At 41.2% G+C, this 23,701-nt stretch overlaps 2 protein-coding genes across 2 annotated transcripts; one reads left to right on the top strand and one right to left on the bottom strand.

The window, feature by feature from the left end:
* Positions 1 to 1,981: 1,981 nt before the first annotated feature.
* On the top strand, positions 1,982 to 8,376 carry LOC117047899. Its single transcript, XM_033151127.1, is given in 8 exon segments — positions 1,982 to 2,431; positions 2,849 to 3,244; positions 3,871 to 4,206; positions 4,209 to 4,280; positions 4,924 to 5,116; positions 5,536 to 5,639; positions 6,474 to 6,529; positions 8,030 to 8,376. Coding segments are annotated over 8 exon segments (1,470 nt in total). The 5' UTR covers positions 1,982 to 2,373; the 3' UTR covers positions 8,285 to 8,376.
* Positions 8,377 to 9,886: 1,510 nt separating this feature from the next.
* Positions 9,887 to 22,672, bottom strand: FANCE (FA complementation group E). Its single transcript, XM_033151126.1, is given in 16 exon segments — positions 9,887 to 10,161; positions 11,115 to 11,191; positions 11,194 to 11,239; positions 11,639 to 11,702; positions 12,643 to 12,658; positions 12,661 to 12,717; positions 13,203 to 13,255; positions 13,257 to 13,291; positions 13,293 to 13,325; positions 15,137 to 15,237; positions 15,240 to 15,279; positions 16,391 to 16,450; positions 16,620 to 16,664; positions 18,003 to 18,660; positions 19,878 to 20,125; positions 22,595 to 22,672. Coding segments are annotated over 16 exon segments (1,728 nt in total). The 3' UTR covers positions 9,887 to 10,044.
* Positions 22,673 to 23,701: the final 1,029 nt, after the last annotated feature.

Genomic DNA, 23,701 nt, shown 5'->3' with positions numbered 1-23,701 from the left:
TTGAGTGAATTTGAAACTTAAGTATGAAAATTATGAGTATATCTAAGAATTACCCCAAAGGTAACTGCTGTATTAGAGATGGCATTGGAGTTAGGTTGTACACTACATTAGACCCTCATGTTAATGGGCCATTTATGTACACGTGCCCAGAGACAAGGTGTATCCTGCCACACCAGACTCACAATGGAATCCTGTTCATCTTTACTCAGAATTCCAAACCTAGAAATTTAACTTCTAGAGACTTTGGGGAGGGAAATGAACTCCGAAGAACACTTGCTCTAGCAAATCATGTTTACAGTGCAGTCCTGTGACACAGCAATCTGAGAGTAAGTTACAGTGAACACAATAAAACATGCTCCTGAGCAAACATGAATAGGAAAGCACTGTCACAAAACTTTAACAAGGCATCCCCAAGAGACAGGAATAGGGATGGTGAGCTGCCAGGGACAGGGATAGACAAACAGAGATGTCCCTGGTACCTTGGGAAGGATGAAGTCCTTTGCCATGATTTTGTAGAATCTTAGAAGCTTATTGATGCATGTTATAAAATATACAGGTCTTGTGCACAACCTTGGGAACTCAGGTTCAAACCCCTTTCAAAGGCTTCAGGGCAAGGAGGTCAGGTCCATTGAGTGTGGTGAACAGGGCAGCTCCACCAACTTAGGCAGAAGCTGGGGGAAAGAAACTTTATCCTGGCCTTTGACACCTAACATATGACCACCCTGTTATTGTTGGAAGGGCAGGTCAGTAATTGAGTAAATCATCAGCAACACTAAAGATTTCCAGTTCTCATGGTCAACTTAGGTCTTTCTGATACCTGGATGAGGAACACTTCAACCAAATCAAAAGCTGACACAGATATCCACTTACAGGTGGGTAGCCGTGTTGGTCTGCCATAGTCAAAACAAAATCGAAAATTCTTTCCAGTAGCACCTTAGAGACCAACTGAGTTTGTTCCTGGTATGAGCTTTCGTGTGCATGCACACTTCTTCAGATATGGGTATCTGAAGAAGTGTGCATGCACACGAAAGCTCATACCAGGAACAAACTCAGTTGGTCTCTAAGGTGCTACTGGAAAGAATTTTCGATTTTGTTTTGACAGATATCCACAAACATCATGCTGGGCACCAACATAGACCACTGGTACCAAAACGTATGAGAAACCGCCCTACTAGAAAAGTTAACCAACGAACTCAAACTTGTAAGGGGAGAAGCTACGGAGGATGCCTTCACCCCAGTGTGGTTCGCCTTTATTACATACACAGCACAACAAGACAATGACCTATCCCCCGAGCAGCATACAAATCAATATGGCTAACCTGACCCAACACCCAACGCCTGCCTCCCTCACACAAATAAACCACACCACAATCAACTAAACACAACCAACCAAATTCAGGAACCCCTAACCTCTCACAATATCAATAAAAACAAATACAATACACAAGGAACCTACCCATGTGATGCTGACACAAACTCCCCTACAATAGAACGAAATAACAATATCCCCATCTCACTCCCCACACCCCTTTTCCCGAACTGCAAGATATCGATGACAAAAATGTCTCTCACCAAACGTAAACAAACTGTGAAAAAGACTATGAATTGAAAGTGGAGACAATAGATGTACCATTCCCTGTTTACCTGTCTGCTTTGTAACACAAAAACCCCCAATAAAAGCTAATTTTAAAAAATCCCGCTGGGCATCAACGATGCTCATAGTTGCTGTTGTTTTGCTCACTTCAAAACTTGGCAAAGTGATGAAAGAACATCCAACAATCAACATACTCTTAAAATGCCGCAACCTACACAGGCCTGTAATATTCCTGGATCCATAAATAAATAAAGAATGATTGTGGGGATAAAACACAGCTTCAGTCTAAATCATTACAAAGCGGCTAGCACATTTTTTCTCCAGGCTTTATTCTAACATAACATGCCACAAGGAATTTAGGGAATGCCATGAAAATACCGGTACTCTTTTCTTAATATTGTGGTTCATGTCCCATTTAAGGGAATCCAAATGAGGAGCTCTGTAACTACAACTCCTACATCTAAGCCTCCACATGCATGCAAATTGAGATGCAGTCACATCATACTGAGATGGGAAGCTGCAAAAAGCAGAACTGGCTTTATCAGTCGCTGCTTAGTCCACTGTCTTGTCTGGTGCGACACATCTGGACAGCAACTGCCCACAACCCAAGTTGGGCAACTCTTCAGCACTAAAATTAAGAACATATTTAGAAGATCTTCCCACAGCGCCAAACCAACTCTGCTAATCTGGGACAAGAAAAGGAACAGGCAATGACAAAGGGCATTTGCTTCCTTCCTTCAAGTGCAAATTGACTCATCCACTGCTCTGCAACCTAAACTATGTTCAGCTACAAGATGGAGGGACTCCCAGGTCTTCTGTTAAGGCTGATGCTGACAGGTAAGGCCATCAGTACAGAGCACACTAGTGTGGTGTTGAATGAAAAGTATTGTGTTGTTTGTTTTGTAGTTACTTCTTTGGCTGTCTAAAAACTTTTCTAAACAGGGCTGCCTTCAGATGTCTTCTAGAAGTCAGATAGTTGTTTATTTCCTTGACATCTGATGGGAGGGTGTTCCAGAGTGCGGGCGCCACTACTGAGAAGGCCCTCTGCCTGGTTCTCTGTTGCTTCAGTTCTAGCAGTGAGGGAACCACTAGAAGGCCGTTGGAGCTGGATCTCAGTGTCCAGGCTGGAGGTGGAGACTCTCCTTCAGGTATACTGGGCTGAGAGCCATTGTAGGCAGCACAGTATTGAACTAAATAGACAAATGAAATATCAACATTATTGTACAAAGTGCATTTTTACTGTTATTCTCCTAGGTCTTCTGGTGTCTGCCAATACTTTCTCACCTTCAACACATGGAATTCCATTCTTCAAAAAGCCTAGCAAGCCAGGAAGACTGGAAGAGGAGATGAAGGTGCAAGGAGAGTCCCTCAGCATAAAGGGCTTCTGTTCACAGCAAACGAAAGTCTGGTGCAAAGGAGATCTGCTGAAGGAATGTAACCCTACGGAGTCTCCTAGCCTCTCAGGCCCAGGGTGGAAATATCTGACTACTAAGCCAAACCAGAGGGTTGTACTACAGGATCTGAAAAACGGCTGTTTTTCTTTTTTCATGTCAGCTCTCCAAGTTGAAGATTCAGGGATATACTTGTTTGGGGTCACTGATGGCTTGAATATTGCCCCTTTAAGAAAAATCAATGTCATTGTTCAAAAAGGTAAGCACATGTAGGTAACTAGAACTACCGTATTTTTCCATGTATAAGACGGTGTTTTTTAAATTATTAAAAAATGCTAAAAATTGAGGGTCGGCTTATACACGGATAGTGCAGAGGGGGGATGGGCGATTGGTGGCAGCATGAGTAGATTGTCAGCAGCAATTGGGCGGGTGATTGGTGGCTGCGGCAAGGCCCGCTGGCGATTGACTGTTGCAGCAGTTCGGCGGGCGATTGCCGGGCTGGCGGTGAGTGGGCAGACGATTGGTGGCTTCAACTCTGGGCAACCCCCCCCCATTTCCTTAATTTTGGGCCCCCAAAATAAGGGTTGTCTTATACACGGGGGCGTGTTATACATGGAATAATATGGTAGTTCCTGTGGTAGATCAGGGCTGATCAAGACACACGGGGGGGGGGGCGGAGGGATCATGTGATACAGCTTTTCTGGGATTGTACCGTAGTGTCAAGCTTAATCCCCAGCATTACCCATTGAAGAAAGTAGGTTGCAGTGCTGAGAATGACCTTGAGAGCCACTGACAGAAAGGGTGGACATTACAGTACTGGGATAATGTCGCACATGGAAGGTCAACATTGTTTTACAGCATGTACTTTCACTGTTATTCTCCTAGGCCTTCTTGCACCTACCAATACTTTCTCACCTCCAACATCCAAGGTTGCATTTCTCAAAAGCCCTAGTAAGCCAGGAAAGAGACTAGAAGTGGTGATGAAGGTGCAAGGAGAGTCCCTCAGCATAGAGGGCTTCTGTTCACCGCAATATTTGCAACAAGAGGGAGTCTGGTGCAAAGGAGATCTGCTGAAAGAATGTAACCCTACAGAGCCTTCTAGCCTCTCAGGCCTAGGATGGAAGTATCTCACTTCTGAACCAAGCCAGAAATTTGTACTACAGGATCTGGGAAATGGCTGTGCTGCTTTTTTCACATCAGCTCTCCAAGTAGAAGATTCGGGGTATACTGGTTTGGGGTTCCTGATGGCCTGAACATCACCCCTTTAAGAAAAATCAAAGTCATTGTTCAAAAAGGTGAGCGCATGGAGGTAACTGGATCTAGTTCCTGTGGTAGATCAGGTCTGATCTAGATCACATGGTATAGTCCTCCTTGGAATGCAGCAGTTTAGTCTGCAAGTGATTGAGTTCACATTTGATTATTCTTCCAGAAAGAAAAATTACCCATCAAGGAAAGATGCATTCTAGCATAGCCTTTGCCCTCACTTGCCACTTTTTTAAATGTTCAAGAAGCCTTTTTTTTAATCTGTGGAATCACCCAAATATGTGACTATCCCATCTAGTTTGAATCTGCATGTGCAGATTCACCATCAGCAAGACCCGTATAAGAACAGAGTTTGAGATACACCACCACGGCAACACATCCACAACTGGAATAAGAAAGCAACGGCTCTTTAGTTGAGACAAATAGTAACAGCATCAGTGTTCATAGAAGGAAGCTGCAAAGACAGTGTTTCAAAGATCAATAGGATCTTTGTGTTGTTTGTTAACATATTAATTAATTACCATGCTAATAAGGGGACAATTCTTTTCAGATCATATAATTGTTCACATTTTACTAAAAAGAATGAGGGGCAAAAGAAGACAAGTTAGCAAAATCCAAATAGACCTTGGAAGAGTTACAATAAAGACAAATGTATTTCTCTTCCTTTATTTTCAGGGCAGCAAAATTATGGGACCGCGACAGAAACCAGTGAAAATGAACAAAGGTACCAACATTATATTATTTTTAATTTAAAGGCATCTGGATTAGCGATTTGTGTTTGCTACAGTATCTATTACTCCCACCGTTCTATACTGCATTGCATTTGGGTCCAAACAAATTATGTGAACAAGGAGGCAATTACTGTATCGTACAGGATTTTCTGCTCAAATAACTATATGATGGCACTTCCGGGTATTTATCACATATCCTCTAAATGCTAGGATTATCTGCACCTAACATGCAGTCTGCATGCGCCTTTTCTCTGCTGCACAACTGCTGCAATACCTTGAGCTCTTTGCATGCTTCTGTCTGCCTTTGAAAGCAAAACAAACTTTGTTGTGTACAGTACATATAAATGAGTCTAACAAATTATTAGGTACCTGTTAGCAAAGCCCATAGGATGACCTTAGGCCAGTCACTATATCCCTCAGTCTAACTTAACTTACAATGTTATTGTGGGGATTAAATAGGGGCGGGGGACCATTTTCACCATCTTGAGGAAAGTTGGGGTTTAAAATGTAACTAATTAATAAGCAGGTTTAACTAATGCACTATGGATTGTTTCAGACTTTACCACATTGTCTTAGTACTGGTTTCCATTGCGGTTGGCATAACAATTATTGCAGCCCTCATATTGGTTGTCACAATGCTCATCAAGAAGAAAACAAGAGGTATGGTTTTCTTTTGTTTTTATGTAGCCCAGCCATTTAAAAGATTTCATTACATGCATAACCATAACAGCACCTGACAGGGATCTAAATGAATGGATTGGATTTGAATATTGTGCAGTATTGTAGCATCAAAGATGGTCAGGATTGCACACCTAAATGGCTTCATCTGAACAGCCTGTGTGCTTTCATGTCAATATTTGCCTTTCTAAATGAAGGCTGAAAAGTCTCTACGATATACCAAACGGTAAGAGAATTTGAGGCTCTGCTCAGCAGAAATTCGCAAGCATCAACTGACTACATCTCATCACTCCCTCCATGAGTTACGTGCTTGTGCAATGCATAAATGCACCAAGTGGCAAAATATCTGACATTATCCCACTCTGTGACATGATCGGCATTGGATGCATGGGGGATGCATCACCACCCATCTCAAACCATTCATCCAGTACACCACCTTACTTCATGTGACTCAATAGCTTTTACACTTCCCACAGTCACCTTTTAAAAAAAAGGTTTGACAAAACAACTTTCAACGATGCAATTTCTTCATAGCTCAGAGAAAGCCAATGCACTGAGTCCATGTCACACTGTTAGCAATCAGTTAATATACCAGTAAACAGAACCATCTCACATATATGCAGAGGCAGCCAATGAATGTACATTCAGCAAAGAGATGCAACTAGTCAATTGTCTGATGAATGATCCCCACATTTTGCCATCTTCACATTTTTTAGGTGTACACTTATGTCTTAGTGTTCAGTTAAAAATTTAACATGTGAAGTGGCACACAGACAGGCACATTTATATACTAAAATGAGACTCTCTTCTTAATAGCAGCAGATGACCTGAATTTTGGTGATAACCCAAACTGTAGAATAATAACATTCCAGGTAAGATATCATTTCACAAGTTAGGAGAAAATCTGACCATGGGCAGTTTCTCCACTGTGGAAAAATAGTAATCATGAGCATTATCATTTGCCATAGGAAAATAACTTCAAATATGCTTTGCTTTATTATCACATTCAATTCAGATTTTGCAACCAGATCTATGGGGATCCTGGGCCACATTTGGTATCTGGACTACAGCTTCCACATCTTCCAGGGGGATAAGAAAGAATTCATTTTCTGAAAATACACAATTGCCCAATGCCCAGCATTAAGTTGCAAACCAGGCTGTAACCTTGACTGTGAATGCCATGTTGAAAACTTTAGAAATATGCAACTATAATTCATTCAGTACTGGGTATTTTATATGGTTTATGGGAAATTCAGGCTCACTTGACACCCACATTATTGTTTTTTTCACAAAGATGCATTTGTTTTTTCCAGGCATTTAAATTTCTTAAGATCTTTTGGTGATTTTTAATACTTTTATATATGGTTTGCTGCTGGCAGGATTATTTTTACATGTGATTACGGGTATGTGTTTTTGCTTTCCTTAAAGGTTTTTGGCTTTTAAATTACATTGTTCACCATCCAGACACCAAGTCAATTCCTATTCCCAACCACCCTCACTCCCAATTCAGTTACGCTCATAGATATAGCATGACTCTAGCTCAGGACAGAAATATTGGATGCCATGGGTATTCTACAGAATAAACTATGTCCCCCTCCCACCCAGTGGAAATGCGATTATAGGATTCTTCTGTTAACCATTTTCTGCTTAAATGCCTATGCTGCTGGGCTATATGTTAGAGATTTCAGAGTCACCTACGTGCAGAAAGGAAATGCAGCTGTTATCTCCAAGCAATTAAGCAATTAACTAGTTGGCAGAAAGCCCAGATTGCTCTCTCTCTGACCCTTAGCAAGCACCTGTGATTGGTCAGTGGAGTACTTAAAGAACTCAGCTCTGTCTGAGAGGTGTGGTAGGTGTTAGTGTGTGTAGGTTGATGAGAGAGAGACAGAGTGAGGAAAGATTTTATGTTTTGTTTCTTTTATTTTGTAAAGTCTGTAAATAGTAACTTATGGATGCTAGTTGCTTCATTCAATAAATACTGTATATAGTTATCCAGTGAGTTGCTGAGTTCCTGCGTTGAGCTGTCTAGTCAATTACACAACAGCCAGAAGCTTCCAGAAAAGTCTGCGTCTAACTCTGCAGTGTCCAGGAATACGTTATACTCCTGACACTAAATCTTCAAAGGTTATGATTGTCTTAAGACTATAAACATATTACTACAAAAATTAGCAGTAGTTCAGTTTTGCCTTATTTGAAAGAAGTCTGTCAGAGCCAGTTTGTATTTACACATTTTAAACAAGATAGAAACCCCTAACAGATGCAGACACAATACTAAAAATGGGAATCTGGTCTTGGAGGTGAAATAAGGCTGGCATTTAAGAATCTATTTGCAAAAAAAAAACCAAGCCTTTTTGTTTCTTATCCATGTTCAGATACATGAAAGCACTGCTACCGACAATCCTTTGGACAAAGAAACAAACGCAGTATACGCCATATTGAAGAAGCCAAAGTCAATGACAGAGGATGTGACATACGTCAACACAAAGTTCCCACTAAGGTCAAGTTTCATCAAACATCCCAGTGAGCTTTCCTCTCCAGGAGAGTGCTCTCCTGGTGTGATCTCTTCAGGATCTGTGAAGTATGCAAATATCATCTTTGGTTCACAGGTTCCACATATCAAGGACTAAAGACAAACTAGATATACTTGTATGAGTTCTAGATCTCTGATTGTGAAATTTAATTCTGAAACAAAGGTGGAAGTTGCATTTGGCTGAGAATTTGTTTTTCAAATGCCCCTTTAACTTTTTAGGAACGTTGGACCAATATTCATTACTGTAAGACCATAGTGGACCTACTACTGGCTTTTAGATCAGCCTACCTGGAACTTGTATGCATGTCAACATGGGTAGGCACTCGCATGAAAGTAGCTTTGACCCTATGAGATATGCTATGGATGATTCAAAATCCTGTTGTTAAAAATGTAACAGGAGTTATAGCATGCACTGCATGTATGAATAAGTGCTCTTTGTATAAGAAAGCACTGGACCATTTTTTCTCAACAATTGGACAACAGCTGTTAATACAAACCTGGGAAGGGACAGGAGATATTCTAGTTAAATGGTTGTACTTAGCTTTTAAACTGTGAACATTTAAAGTCAAACCTAATTGACAGCAGACATTCTGTATATTTAAACAGACAAGCATCCATTTTTTCAGTTGGGGGAAGAAGAGTAAACAGGTCCAGTTTTATCTCCAATACTGGAAGTGTTTGAATATGTGAACAACTCTTGTGGGGAGACACATGGCAGGAAGGTTTCATACCCTGTACCCAAATACCATTGTTACTGTTGCTGTTGTTAATTATTTTGCTAAGCTTAAGTTGCATCCCCATCATGCCTTTGAATATGACAAAGGCAGCTTTGAGCTTAAAAATACAGAACTTACCTCTGCTGCAACTACTTTGGCCCTAAGCAGTAGGGCAAATTCCCAAAGAACACTTTATCTTATACTTAAAAGTGTAGTAGTCTAGTGCTTTATGTTGATTGAGTTACACGAGAAAACATACAAAGGCATTAAGGTCACCTCATATACTTTTCCTCTCTTTTGTGATCACAGCTGATTTTTGTGTGGGCTGGTGCCCAATAGAAGGAGGGAAATGGTTGCATGGGTCACATCTAAATCCATGCTGCAGCTAGAGCATCAGCCAGCATTTGCCCTAACATGGTTCCCCCCCCCCCCGAGTGGTGTGAAACAGTTCATGATCCAACAGAACTCGTTGGAAAAGTGACGTAGTTCATAAATAGCAGCTTTCAGGTGTGTTCAGTATTGGGTTTTTTTTTAAACCAGGCAATTCAAGTTGCTACTTAAGACTACTACAACTGCACTGACTATACCATGGACCATCTCCTTGTGGGCTTTTCATGCTGAAAGATAACAAATTAGTTAACTGGTTTTTATTTGTCACTGCAGAATTCAGACAAATAGCCAGATTATGGAGTGTTTATTTTTTGGGAAGGGGGGTGGGGCAGCTATTTCATAGTGCGGCTACCCTAGAGGCATCTTTATCTCCAACCCTGGCAGTTTCAGCAGTTGTTCTAAGAAGGCACATCCTTGCCACTGACAAAGATATATAAGCTATTCTCATGAGCTTCCAGTGTTAATGGCAATGAAAGAAGCTTCACTTCTCACAACTACTGATGCAAAATTGCTTGGCAATCAGGTACACTCCAGATATACTCCAAGACAATGTGCACACCATTGTTCAGACAAATCCAGCTGGCATTTTTTTCTGGTAAAGTCTCATCTTATTGAAAGAGTTAACAGTTGAAAAGACACAGGTCATCTCTGATTCCTCAGCCTCTCAATGGGTCTTTAGTCTTCTCCATCTTATGGTTACCAATACTAAAGAAAGGTCGCCTTCCAGCATTATTCCACATAGGAAAGGAACTCAGGGTTCCTCTTTATTTGAAGTCACTCGCTTCAGTGCAGCCTGAAGAGACTTCTTCAAAATTGTTCTGTTGAGGTCCAAGGCACAGGATAAGCGACGCTGATGGGCCAATGTAATCTAAAAAGGAGGAAAAAATGTAGCTGCTTAGCACATGCTGGTAGAAACCCAACCCTTTTGCTACATTTATCCAGGTTGATTCCACTCTCACGCCCTGCCCCAGTTGCCTAGATTGTCTACGGTAAACACACAAGTTGGAAGGAGAAAAGAGGGTTTTGCAAGCCCTTATGGTGGCTTAAGACTTAGTGATTGTCCATTCTTCCATGCTCAAAGTCTATCTATTACATAATGGTCTGAGGACCTCACTACTCTGGCAACATTCAAACATATTTCATATAGGCATTGTTTGTGGCTAGCTACTGCACATCTGGAGGGTTTATGCAAACTTGGACGTTTAATTTCAGATTGGTGTACTGACTGTGGTCTATGATTATTGCATATCACTGAATTCAAAGCATGTTAATTGACCAAACCCTACATGTGTATTCCCATCAAGCATTAATAAAAAGAAAGTCACATTTTGTGGTGCCATAGTCCCTAAGAACCTGGGAGTGGGGATCGCTATTTGCTACTATGTCTTAGCACCAAGATTATCTATGTCAGTTCTGTCTTACTGGCTTTTCAATCAGGTTTTCTACTCAGCATATAAAACATATGGAGGATCGCCCACCCTTCTCTCTCTGCCCCAACTCCCGCCACCACTCTGCCCACATACAGTAAAATAACCATACTTTTCACACAGAGAACCATATAATAATACTGTAAGACTAATTCTTGTAAACTCAGCCTAATGCCCAAACTTCATTATCAGTCTAAAGGAGCATAGGCTGCTCAGCACTTCTGATAATTAGGTTCACAATCTCAAGAAGAAATTCAAATGTATGCCGGAAGGAAAGTGAAAGAAACATTACAGTACACGCTATCACAATGGAATAGGAAAGCTCCATAGAAATATTTAAGAAAGTAAGCCGCCATTTTCATGTCTTTTCAAGTGTCTGTTGCAAGTAACTCACGCTGCTTTGGTATTTGGTCAACACCGTCAGAACCAGATTTGCATAATGCATTGATGTGGCAAATTCTTGAGCCATTGGCAAAGATTCAAGACCAACATGTTGAAGGGCTCAGTGGGTAACAGTACCTGAAAAGTGAAGAAGATAAACAAGGGGGAAGGGGTAGAGAGAGGCAGCCTAAACATAATGCCCTTGTGTACATTTTAGTTGTTCAGATAGACTCAGTGCAAGCCATACTGGCCAAGAATGAATTAGCACTAGGACAGTAAAATGTTGCTCAGACAGAGGCTTCCTTAGACACTAAGAGAAACTAGTATCAAACTAGCTTTGCACTACAGTGAGAGGCTGGCATTTCCTTCAACCACATTCAGCAAAGGCACACACCATGCTGTCAAGACAAAGGACAAAAGTGCAGGCAGCAGAGAAATGGCAAGTTGCTAGTTTGGAGAGAACAGATTCTAGTCTCCATTGCTACCCAGCTAGTAAACTCTGTATTGAAACACAGGAAGACTTAAATGCATAGTCACCTGCCTTCCAGCACAGAACACAGCTACAAGGAGATCTTCTGACCATGGCATTTCTATAATATGGCTGCAAAAAAGGCAGTGGAGGGAGAAATGTAACAAAATTATGACACTCACTAAGGCTATTCCCTGATTCATAATATGTAATAGTCATGTGGTAATAGCAATATTGTAGTACTGAAAAGATTTCAGGTCTTCTATGGAGCAGTGGGTAGAGAAGATGTGCAACATTACGGCTGCAACCTTGATTAATGGATAAAAAACACCTCAAGGGCATCTGTAATTAAATGAACAACATACTTTTAATAAAAGTTATTTTTAATGTAAGTAATGAAAACTGCAGATGGCAGGAAGCATCTTAGGTGCACCCTTAACTTTCGCAAAGGACAGAAATGCCTCTAAGATTGCACCTACTGTGATATGCATGTACCATCTAACAAACAAAGTCCTCCCCTGCTCAGCTATTGTTTTAGTCATATGCAAATTTATGGCTATTCATTGTAAAACATCTTAATCAACTCAGGTTTCTTTAATCTTAGTGCTAGAAAACATATAAAAGTAAAAGGTCCACAGGGAAGACACAGGATGGCCCACCAGATGTTGGACTACAACTCCCATTTGTGGCTACGGCCATGCTAGCTGGGGCTATGGGAGTTGGAGTCCAACGAATTCCTCTGTTTTAGTCGACTCTTTTGAAAATGAGTAAGAAAACTTGTGGCTGTTATTATCATTGCCATATGTGTGATAGTATGGAGGAACTTTATAATGAAAAAGCAGAATAAAAAGAGATTGTGTGACAGCAGCAAGTGCTTAGGTTTGCAATGTTGCTCTGCAACATATGTTCATTAAGGAGGCATAGAAACTTCCCCGGTATAGTCTCATATATTGGAAGGTAGCAACTGAGGATTCTAGAACACCTTGACACTCATTTGGGTTCTCATCATTGGAAATCAAATCCTCTTTCATGCAATTCCTATATTACATTTCATTACACTAGGAGAATTTACCTGAATACCAGCCTCAATACTCCGGCTCCAAACACTCCTCAATTAGTTTGCACACCAGCTTCATCTGCTCAAGGCCTTCAAAAGCAAAGATACCAAAAATTTGCATTTTTATATTTTTCAAGGGGCTAATGAGACTTTTTCCAGAAATCTGATGATTTAGCTAAATTGTGGACATTCTTATTTGCTCATTCTTAAATGCCAGAGGCTGGTGATTCACAGGACTTGTACTTTACTGCCAGTACTTTGATTCTTAAAAAAGTTTAAAATGTAGTGCCAGCTGCCTAGAACCTGCGGGCTACAGGTTCCCCACTCCTGTCAGCAGTAAGATGCAAGCAGGTCAATTCTCTCCTCCAGCCCTTTCCACTCAACATTCTGTATCCTGGAGCCTGCTCAGCCCTCGATAAGCTCTTGAGTCCTCCATCCCTTTTCATGTTCTGTTACCAGAACATGTCAATACCCCCCACCCTATTTCTTAGAGGTCCCATAACCACTCAAGTTTTCTATTAGACAGACGGATTTATACCACCTCTACAAACAGAAGCTCAGGCAAATAAGCTTACCTTTCGCTGGAGCCTGTATAACTGAAGAAATCAAGGTACAACAGACTGGGCGAGAATTTGGAGCAGAACATCATCAGGGCAGTTGTGAGAGGCCGAGGAAGGTGGCTCAGTCAACAAGAGAACCTACAGACCAGAAACAGCACAGGTGGCTCCCAACAGAATTAAAGCACAATAAAACATAGACCATTAAAAACTTCCCTAAACAGAGACCACAGTTTAACAGCCCTAATCAGCACCCTAGGAAACTGGTCACTATAAAAGGCTGCCTGCACCCATCATCAGATTAGCTGACTTCCCTCCACGCACCCAAGCTGACCTTTTCCTGCTCCTCAACCACTTCTGTTAGGTTCAATGGTTGGCTCCCCTAGTCCTCACATTTCTCCAGCATTTCAATCCTGATGCACAGATCTCTGTCGCCTATTCCTGACTTAATCTGCCGTAAACACTTGAATTAACTGGCTAGTTTAATTTCTAAAAAAAAATAATGAGCATGAATGCTTACATTTAAACTCATAGATGCATATTTGGGACAAGAAACAACAATGTATGCAGAGCGTGGATAAGCTGCCAAGAGAGGAATGCAATATTCTTTAGCACCAAGCTAAGATATTTCCACAGGAGACACAAGTGTAGCAGTCTCCTGGTCTATTTATTTCTTTTAAAACCATGAAAGGTAGCTGTGAAAGGCTGCAATCAAGGGGGGGGGGAGGAATTGGGGGTGGCAGCTGCTCAACTCTTTCTTCCAGATTTTTTCCCACTCAACCCCTCCTCAACATTCAAATCTGCAAGAGATTATAAAAAGCTTGAGGACTGTTATATACCTCCCATGTAACATCTAGTTTGGCCCTCATTCACAATCGACAAGTAATTTCTTGCTTGTATGACTTAAGACGGGGCAGGAATATATGTGCTTTATATAGTACTACTCCATTAAAATCAAGAGGGAGGAGAAGGTGCAAGATGAATGGAAGAAATTTAAGGACTATTTAAAAAATCGTGAAAAGTTAGATATTTGAAGCAGAATCAGTTTGTTTAAGTGGCTTAACTAGATGATGTTAGATAAAAACAGTACATTAGAAGTAATGTTATGAATGGTTTAGAAATTTTTAAGGTTATGTTTCCTAAGTAATGAAATATATATGATTAGTCAGTATTTGAAAGTTTATTAGAATAATGGTGAATGATAAGAAAATAGTTACAAAGTTACCAAAGTATATTAGTATTGAACGCAGTGGAGAGAACGGGGGAAGTCCCCCCAGAGAAGATTTGAAATTAGAATTAAATAATTATTCATCTAGTTCCTGTGTAGGTATGTATAAGTTTTCTTTTGTTATTTATGCTGCTTTAATGTGTTTGTTGTGGGTTTTTTTGTTTGTTTTCTTTGTCAATTGTTCTTTGTTGATGTATTTTGTATTGTTGTTTATTCTAGAAAATAATAAAATCTCTTTAAAAAAAAATCCATAGCCCCCATTAAAGGAGAAGATAAAACTAGGCAATGTTTATTATGCATCTTACACTGCAGATCCTACATTGAGCAGACGATGGGATGCAGGTCCTTCCCAACCCCATGATTCTGTCTGATGGATTGTTTAATTTCTATACCATTTAAGATATTAAAAATATCTCTAAGCAACGTACAGAAAACTAAAGCAACAACAGACAACTTAAAATTTTACAAAAATACAGTTATATTAAAAAATTACATTAATACAAAGTTGCGCATATATATATATTATATATATAGCAAGAAAGTATTTAAAATGAAATAAAAAACCATTTTTCAGGGTAGTAGGCCTGGAAGATTTCACTCCTAAAAGAATTGGAAAAAGACTCTACCATCCATAAGGTAACAATATACACATCAATAACCTCTGAAGTTTCCACCAAAGGAAAAGAGGTTTCTTCTTCATCCGATTTATATTCTCAGTACTTACCCGAGGTAGAAAGAGCTTTTCAGCAAGAACTGCTGCGTTACTATAGCCAAGATCAGGTGAGAGTGCGACTAACCAAGTGCAGAAATGCAGAAGTTTGTTTCTGGGCACTCTGAGAGCTGCAGTAATGAGCACAGAACTTCCAACTAAAGAAAAAGAAGACATAAAATATTACCCAATAGTCTGTTTCCCAAATATCACTAGTACCTGGGCTGGTAGGTTTCAGCAAGGTTTGGGAATATAGTTACTTGGGAAGGAGTCTCACTAAGTAGTTAGTTAATTAAATTTCTTAAATGCTGTTTAATAATAAGAGTAATAATAATAGTAATAATGTGTCTTACAATGGATACAGGAAAAAAATTTAAAAAATCACATTACAACTTGCATAAAATAGTAAAACCACCCCATCCTCACAAAAACAACAACAAGTGGCTAGAATGTTGAAGGGGGCAAATGATTGCCAGCACATAACTCTGGTGCTCAAAGGCTTGCTTGCACCAGTTGCCCACACACTTGTATTACCGTATTTACTTGAATCTAATGCTGACCTTTTTTGGCCAAATTATGTTGCAAAAATTAAGGTGTGTATTAGATTTGATGGCGCATTTACGTTTAATACTTTTTTGTTTCAAGATTCTGAAAATTGAGGTGTGTATTAGATTCAATGGTGCATTAGACTCGAGTAAATATGGTAATTTACAAGACCCTTAACAACTTGGATCCAGGGTACCTCAAAGATTGCCTTAATCTCTTGAATCCCTGCCTGATCACTGAGGTCTTCATGGGAGTCACTGTTAGTGGTATCCCACTGCTTAGATGCACAGCTCATATCCAAAAGGAGTCATGCATTCAGTATTGTGGGCCCAATTCTGCAAAACTACTTTACTCAGACAGACTCCTTTCCCTCCCTGTTGAACTTCCAGTGCCTACTGGAATTTTTTTTCCTTTTAATTTCAGCAGGCATTTTAACTGAAGTCTAATTTTATAGTTTAAACCATTAAAAAAAAACCTTTTTCTGTATTGTACTGTATTTCTTGCACAGCATTTAGAGGCAACTGTAACCAATTAGAGATGATTGAAGTTAAGCAGTATATAAATGGTTTAAATAAGTAAAACAAGACAGACATTGTGAATATTCAATTGCATAAGGACAATTTTTTAATAAAAAAAAAATAGATGCATAAATGAGACTTAATTTCAAGTAAACCTACTTAAGACCAGGCTGTAAATTACTTACATTCATTTTGCCCTACTAACCTGGCTTGGAGTACATTCATTAAAAACTTGTAGCTCAGGCGGAGCAATCCCATCAGAAAGCTAAAAGTCAAAGGGGGGGGCAACACACAGATAATGTAAAAAGGCAGGGTATGAATATGCTTCTCCTTAAAATGAAACTACTCCAACTGAACAGAACTTTATTCAAGGGGTATATAAGGAAGTCTGCCAGGCATCTGCCCCAAGCAGAAATGCGGTAACAAATACTTACATCAAACTGCATCTCTAGAAGTTCTTTTAGTTTTGGTACATGGTCCTAAAATACAAGAGAAAAATGGTTAAATCGTTTATGTGCTTCAGAAAGTTGCACACTCTGAACAACAACAAGCAACACGCTGCTAGTAATATACTGGCAATATTTTTATAACACGATACTGTTTCAAAATTCATAAACAAAAGACGTGTGTGTATGGAGTCACAACTAATAAGAATCAAATGTTCCATGAACAGGAATGGTAGGAGTGGTAAGTCACTGTCAAAGATCACTGAAATGGAGGCAGAATGCCTTTCCACAGTCAATATCCTACAAATGTGAGATGGTAGGCGCTCCAAACGTAGCAATAGGGTGCTCCGAGTACAGCAGCAGACAGAACAGTTCTTCCAGGATAATGAACTGTTTCAATGATAATTCTTCATCAGCTGGCAATAATATAAAATGAAATCCATTGCATTCAAATACAATACAGAGATTGAAATGACAGGCCTGCATGTCAACAACCAATAATAAATACATACCAAATTAGGTAAAGGTAAAGGGACCCCTGACCATCAGGTCCAGTCGTGTCCGACTCTGGGTTGCGGCGCTCATCTCGCTCTATAGGCCGAGGGAGCCGGCGTTTGTCCACAGACAGCTTCCGGGTCATGTGGCCAGCATGACAAAGCCGCTTCTGGCGAACCAGAGCAGCGCACGGAAACGCCGTTTACCTTCCCGCTGGAGCGGTACCTATTTATCTACTTGCACTTTGACGTGCTTTCGAACTGCTAGGTGGGCAGGAGCTGGGACCGAGCAACGGGAGCTCACCCCGTGGCAGGGATTCGAACCGCCGACCTTCTGATCAGCAAGCCCTAGACTCTGTGGTTTAACCCACAGCGCCACCTGGGTCCCACATACCAAATTAATTGTCCCCAATTAATTAACTTACTTACAAAGTGGTGAAAGTTCCTAGATTATTGGAATAGGAACTCAAGAATGACACATTATGCAGTCTGAGCTGGAGCAACTAGCTCAAATCTCTTCACACCGGAGCTTCTCAGGTAAACTGAAGAACAAAGTACTGATTATCTAATTCCTCCCAAGGTGAGCTAAGCCTGGCAGAAACAGCTTACTTTATGGTCTTAACCCCTTCATGCATTAATTAGATTTAAGCATGTCGTTTATATGAGGCTGATTAGCCCACAAAATCTTCCTGCAATTGCAAAACCTGTTCCACCTGTTCAAGGGACCATTCTGTTGTCAAAGGGGCCAATATTTCCTAGTGGGCATTAGCAGAGGATAAAAGATACTTGTGTAGCAACCCTAGTAAGGAAGACTTATGTTCCATGTTCGCACTGCTAGTTTGCCAAAGAAGGAAGAAAATCTAAGAGTTTTTCATACCTTGATATAATCAGGGACCTCAGCTGCAGTGTCCTGTTGGGGACTCCAATTGGCAACTTTTGCTTCTTCTGCTTCCTCCTTTGGGCAGCTTTGATATACATCATTGCTTGTGTTATGAGCACCTTCATTCTCAGACACCTCCATCATGAGTTCATTCCCTGTGTTAACTCCAACTCCCTGCATTAGACCATGTGGTTCACAAAGTTCTGTATTCAATTCAACTTCCAGTCTGGACCTCTTCTCCAGCATCTTTTCTTCAGGATCCAGGGGTTCCTCAGTTACTTCCTTATTTTCCCATATCTGAGGCACAGAACCAGGAGCATCTCCAGTCCATGCTCTGTAGGGCCTTGCCTGTTTAGCACACCAGCTTAATTTCCTTTCTAATCCAGGTTTGCCACAAGTAACTTTCTGGCAAATATATTTCAGCTGCTGCCGACATGAATCAGATAGTAGGACTGGCATCACAGAGCTATTCTGTTGCACCCTCACTTGCAGTAAATTCCCCAATCTCTGCACCCATAGATCAGGGCTGGGATCCTGTCTAGAAGCTTGAAGTAGGTGTTGGAGGCATGCTTCTGGAACTGTAGACTGTACTGTAAGCAACAGGGAAAAGAGGTTTCTTTGGCACAACACTGGAAGCAGCAACAGCAACGGTTTTCTGAAATAACAATTTGGAAGAAAAAAAGCCAGATCACCACCAGGGAAATATGATAACTCTATAGTAACATAGGAAGTACAACTCAACGTGCAGCACACCTCAGCATTTGGTGGCATTATACTGGGTTGAATGTTGTTATTACTGTTGCTTTATTGCTAATGGTTTCCACTGGTCTTACGGTGTTTGTTATTATTTTGCCGTTATAAAAATGTTGGTATTTTATATCCATTATGATGGAAACTGGATTATGAACATCTGGCCCTAAAACAAAGTGGGGGAATTGTGGCCCTCTAGTTGTTGCTGGAATCCTATCAGCCCCAGCCTGAATGGTGAAAATTTGATCAGCAGCACCTGAAAGGCCACAGGTTCCCCACCCCCTGCCCGAAAATACATTCTCTGTGTTGAGTAGTCCTTTCCCCTCAATATATAGTCACTTTCTAGCATGTTCTGGATGTGTGCTTTTCTGTCACATATGGGGGAAAGGGAGGAACAAGACCCAGCCATTATATGACATCATAAAATAACATATGAAGTTGCCTTATATGAAGCTAAACCATTTAACCCAGTTTTGTTCACTCTGACTGTCAGCAATTCTCAGGCAGAGGGCTTTCTGAGTTCAGCTAACAAAGATCTTCTTTCACTGAAGATGCTTCAGAATTAATATTCTCTATGGAAATCCTGTGCTGTACTACTGAGCTATGGTTCCTTCTCCTTTGTAGATACAACCTTGGTTAACATGGCACATAATTTTAACAAGTGTGTTCAGGTTGTCACTTCTAGATATCCAGCAGCATTAGGATCCAGAATTTGAACATGAGACCAGAATACTGAGAGGCTAAGAATGCAAGAAAAGAAAATGACATTCCAACATTGCATATTATGGGCATTATTATCTGCTAATTATACTTATTCACCAAAACCAATCCAGAATTCTGTACACATAAAGTTATTTTAAAAGACCCACAAATTTCATCCATGCCCAGAGGATCAGTTCTACCATTTTTCATAACCCAGATTGTCTGCTAAAATCAGCAGGGAAAGAATATACACCTCAACACAAGCTTTTCTGGTTCTGAGCAATTCCCACAACCTACTGGATCATCACTGAAGCAAGTGTCAGATGCTGGCATGATTGGGGTTCTTAGGACCTGAAATAATTCTGGTTTATGAGGACACTATCCTATACTTTTTTTAAATGAGAGATTTGAGCAACTCACAAGGTGAGGGTCTCCTCAGAGCCTGTGAGGACGGGCTCTTGAGAACACAGAATCTCTGTGAAGGTCCACCAGCTGAAGCCCTGCCTTGCTTCTTGCCCAGACAGGGAGCGCTGAAGAGTGCGGAAAGCAGCCAGGGCCCCCCAATGCCCAGACATCAGTGTGCAGATGAGGAGACGAGAAGCTTTATCAAATCGATGCAACCAAGGAACGGGAGGACCATCCATGCTGATAGCACTGTTGATCAAGCTCTAATGAATATAAAATGCATACAAAAGAAATCAACTACAGAACTGGAATGAACCCAAGAGTCACCTGGTTTAGCCTTAGCTTTTCTGACAAGTATTTGTGTCACAATCAACAGCTCATCCTTAAATCGTCATCCTGTGCTTAGAAAACATCAAAGCTGTACATACAAGATAAACTAGTACAGTATCTATCTGCAGACTCACAATCTTCTAGAAAAATACAAAAGAGAAAAGGAATGAGGAAGAAGAAGAAAGCACTGCCATCTCCTGCAGAAGCCCTACTAGTTATGCTGACTAAGAGATGCAGAACTGTACACTGCACGTGCTCAAAAACATTTATATACACAAACACACATTCAAGACTGAGCACAATCAATCCTTAGCTAAAAGGTATTTACCACCAAGTATTTGTCTTTGTCAAATATTAAGCTAAATGAAAAGTTGTGATTCCTCAAGACAAACCCATTTTAGAAATTTTAGGGTTTGACCGTTTCCTCATCTTTCCAAGTATTTATGGGTAAGCCATGGGACTTACCCATAAAGACTGCAAAGCTATTAATGAGCAAACCAACAAAAAAATAATAATTTCCTCTCAGCACACACTCCCAGAACAGTGAAGCTACCTACAGTAAGACGATTCTGTTCTTGCTGGAGCCTGATCATAAAATCATAGAGTTGGAAGGGCCTCTAGAGTCATCTAGTCCAACCCTCTGCAATGCAGGAATGCTCTTGGGTCGCATAATTGGGGGGCGGGGGATAATGGGTCGCATAATGGGGGGAAACAGTAATGCAGTAACCGACACCATCTTTTAAACTGCATTTTTTTTGCTTTGTTGCCAGAGTGAGAGAAGCCCCATAGCAGAAGCGCCGCTTTCCTGGTCAAAAACGCTTTCCTGGCATCCAACGGAAAGCTAAGTCCAATCGCAGCAGGGATGGAGGTTGCAATCCTATGCACTTTATTGGAAGTAAGCTCCATCGTACTCAGCAAGACTTGCTTTTGAGTAAGCACGTATGTGCACACTTACCCAGGGAGGAGACCCACTGCACAGCGGGGCTTACTTCAGAGGAGACACCCACAGTAGGATCGCGCTGCAAGGCTGCAATCTGGTGCACATTTGGGAGTGAACCGCACCGAATTCCATAGAATTGAATACTAAGAGAAGTGAGAAAAGGATCAAACGACGCAGTAGCTACCTCTACCGGTGTGGCCCGGGAGAAGTCCTGCTTGCAGACGCGTCCCTCCTGCATCCCAGTCGAGCCGCTTCTTTGGAAAGCGCGCAGGCCGGAGTCCCCGCAACCTTCTCCTCCGCCTTCCTGGTCTTCCTTCCCGCGCTCTATTTGTGCTCAGAGACAATGTCCAATCCAGCGGGAGGGAGGCGGGGCTAGCAGGCGTCTCACGGCCCCAAGAGATAGGAAAAGTGAAAGAGTGCTTCACTCCGCTGCAGAGACCCGCCTTCTTTGTTCTCCAGCGGGGCGGAGCCGAAAGCTAACCATTGAAAACTGCGGAAAAACCTTCCTCTCCCCACAAAAAAAGAGTTCCTGCTCTAAATGGTCTTCTCTCATGATAGAAAAAAATAATAAATGCCAATGCAGTTCACTATCCACGCACAATGGAACTCTCCGCTCACAAGTCAGCAAAACAAAAAGCCCACTTTTATTCTGCATGGGGTTTTGCCTAGAATTTAAGGGAATTATCCCGGTACAGGGTCCGATTCCGGGTGGAATCCTGAACCTCGGCAGGACGTTGTTTTGAAACCCCTGCCTGCGTAGAAACGACAGAGACCAGACCAGAGTTATAACAAAAAGCAAGGCGGCTAGTTAAGCCTGATCTTTATTAAAAGTTGTTGCAACGGGGTACTCCCCTCACACACAGGCGAGCGGGGAAGAACCCAGAACAAAGGTGTGCCTGCCCTTATATAGACATTTAAGTTTCCCACCCTCGAGTCCAACACCACCCCTCAGATACATCATACCTACATCACACAAAAAGGTTTCCAACAGAAATCTGAGTGCCGTTGTTTATCTCTTGCCTGGCAGGTTATATGGCATTGCCCTTCCTTGGAGGTGGTAAATAGTTCCTGACGCATATTGATAGTGTGCTCAGCTTAACAGATACTTGCCAGACTGTATTTACAGGGAGGTGTAAGTCCCAAAGGGAATTGGAAAGCTTTTCCTATTGTCTTCCTCCTTGCAGATAAATACTTGGTCAGCTGGGGGTCAAAATGATGTCAGGCCTGTCTTCCTGTGCTGCTTCAGACATATGGCCCATACATTCATGTACATGTTTGCTTGGTACACTTATGAACAATTATTATATATATATATATATAAGACCTTAAAATTCTTATTACAGCCTGATGTTCTAAAGGTTATGTTTTGCCTGAGGTCTCTGCCTTTGTTTGCTGTGTGTTTTTAATGTTGCATTTGTGAATCAAGTGATTTAAAACTGCAGGGCGGTATGTAGCTACCTACCTGCGGCTCAGCAGGGACTGAAGGCTTCTGGTTGCAGCGGAGCTGGAGCTGGGCGCAAGGGAGACACACAAGCCGCATCCTTGCCTATGTTGTGCGTGGAGAACTTTGGGCTAGAGTCAAACTAATGCCAGCCTCGCCTTTTAACTGACAGTATGAATGGTGGGCTACACCGCAGGGCTTGTCTAAGCAGGAGGGCCACCCTGCTCAGTCGTGACTCTCCACAACTCTAGGCATTGCCTCATGCGAACCCCCAGACCCTACTTGGCACATGCCCAACGAAACTTGGGATTTGGATCCTCCCAACAGCAGAGCTCCCCAACTTGCCCATGAGATTTTTCAGTAAATCGCTGGAGACTTTACTGCTGCAAGGCATAAGGTGAACATGTAGCAGCAACACAGACCAGGGCCTTCAGTAGTTCAGTTGCCAACAGTAATTACTCAGCTTGTAACATTGTTCATTTAGGCATCATTTGCAGAAGCATATTTAGTTATGGCATTTAATACCCACTGCAATGATTGTTTGCTGTTTGAATTATATACATTCTATCTCTAGGGGTACATTTGCCTTTTTTCCATTTTGGAAAGAGCCTGTAACAATACACCTCCCTTTCTGTATGCAAATCAGAAACTACCTCCAGCAGAAAGTGGTTGTAACTGCAATCATTTATCCTTGTCTTTTCAGCAAAAAACCTTGCCTTCTAAACAAATATACTGTATATGAGTTAGGTGACATGTTGGTGTCCTTTCAATAAAATTTTCTTATTATGCTGTCTTTTTCTCCTATACATGCACAGTAGTAGTTTCAAGGAGTGTCCCTTTATGTGTCTAAAGGGACACCAACAGTGCCATCCTATGCATCTTTCTGCAGCAAAATCCCACTTATTTTATTGTGAGCAGGCGTGCAATTGTGCACATCCTTAATTAGATTATGTTTGATGCAAGATTTTAATTCTCCCTTTCAACATATGTCAGTCCCTAGTTTGTCCTCATGAGATTAGTTATCATGTGGAAACCTAACTTTAAGTCATACACTTTCCTGTTTCATGTATGTTTACTCATATGTAATTCTGTTTCGCTATTATTTTTTGTTTTGGAGAGGCAACGCAC

This window comes from Lacerta agilis, chromosome 6 (assembly GCF_009819535.1).
Source record: "Lacerta agilis isolate rLacAgi1 chromosome 6, rLacAgi1.pri, whole genome shotgun sequence".
In the NCBI taxonomy this organism is placed as follows: Eukaryota; Metazoa; Chordata; class Lepidosauria; order Squamata; family Lacertidae; genus Lacerta; species Lacerta agilis.
Note: the sequence above shows the minus strand (reverse complement) of the source record. Positions and strands in the feature narration are given on the sequence as shown.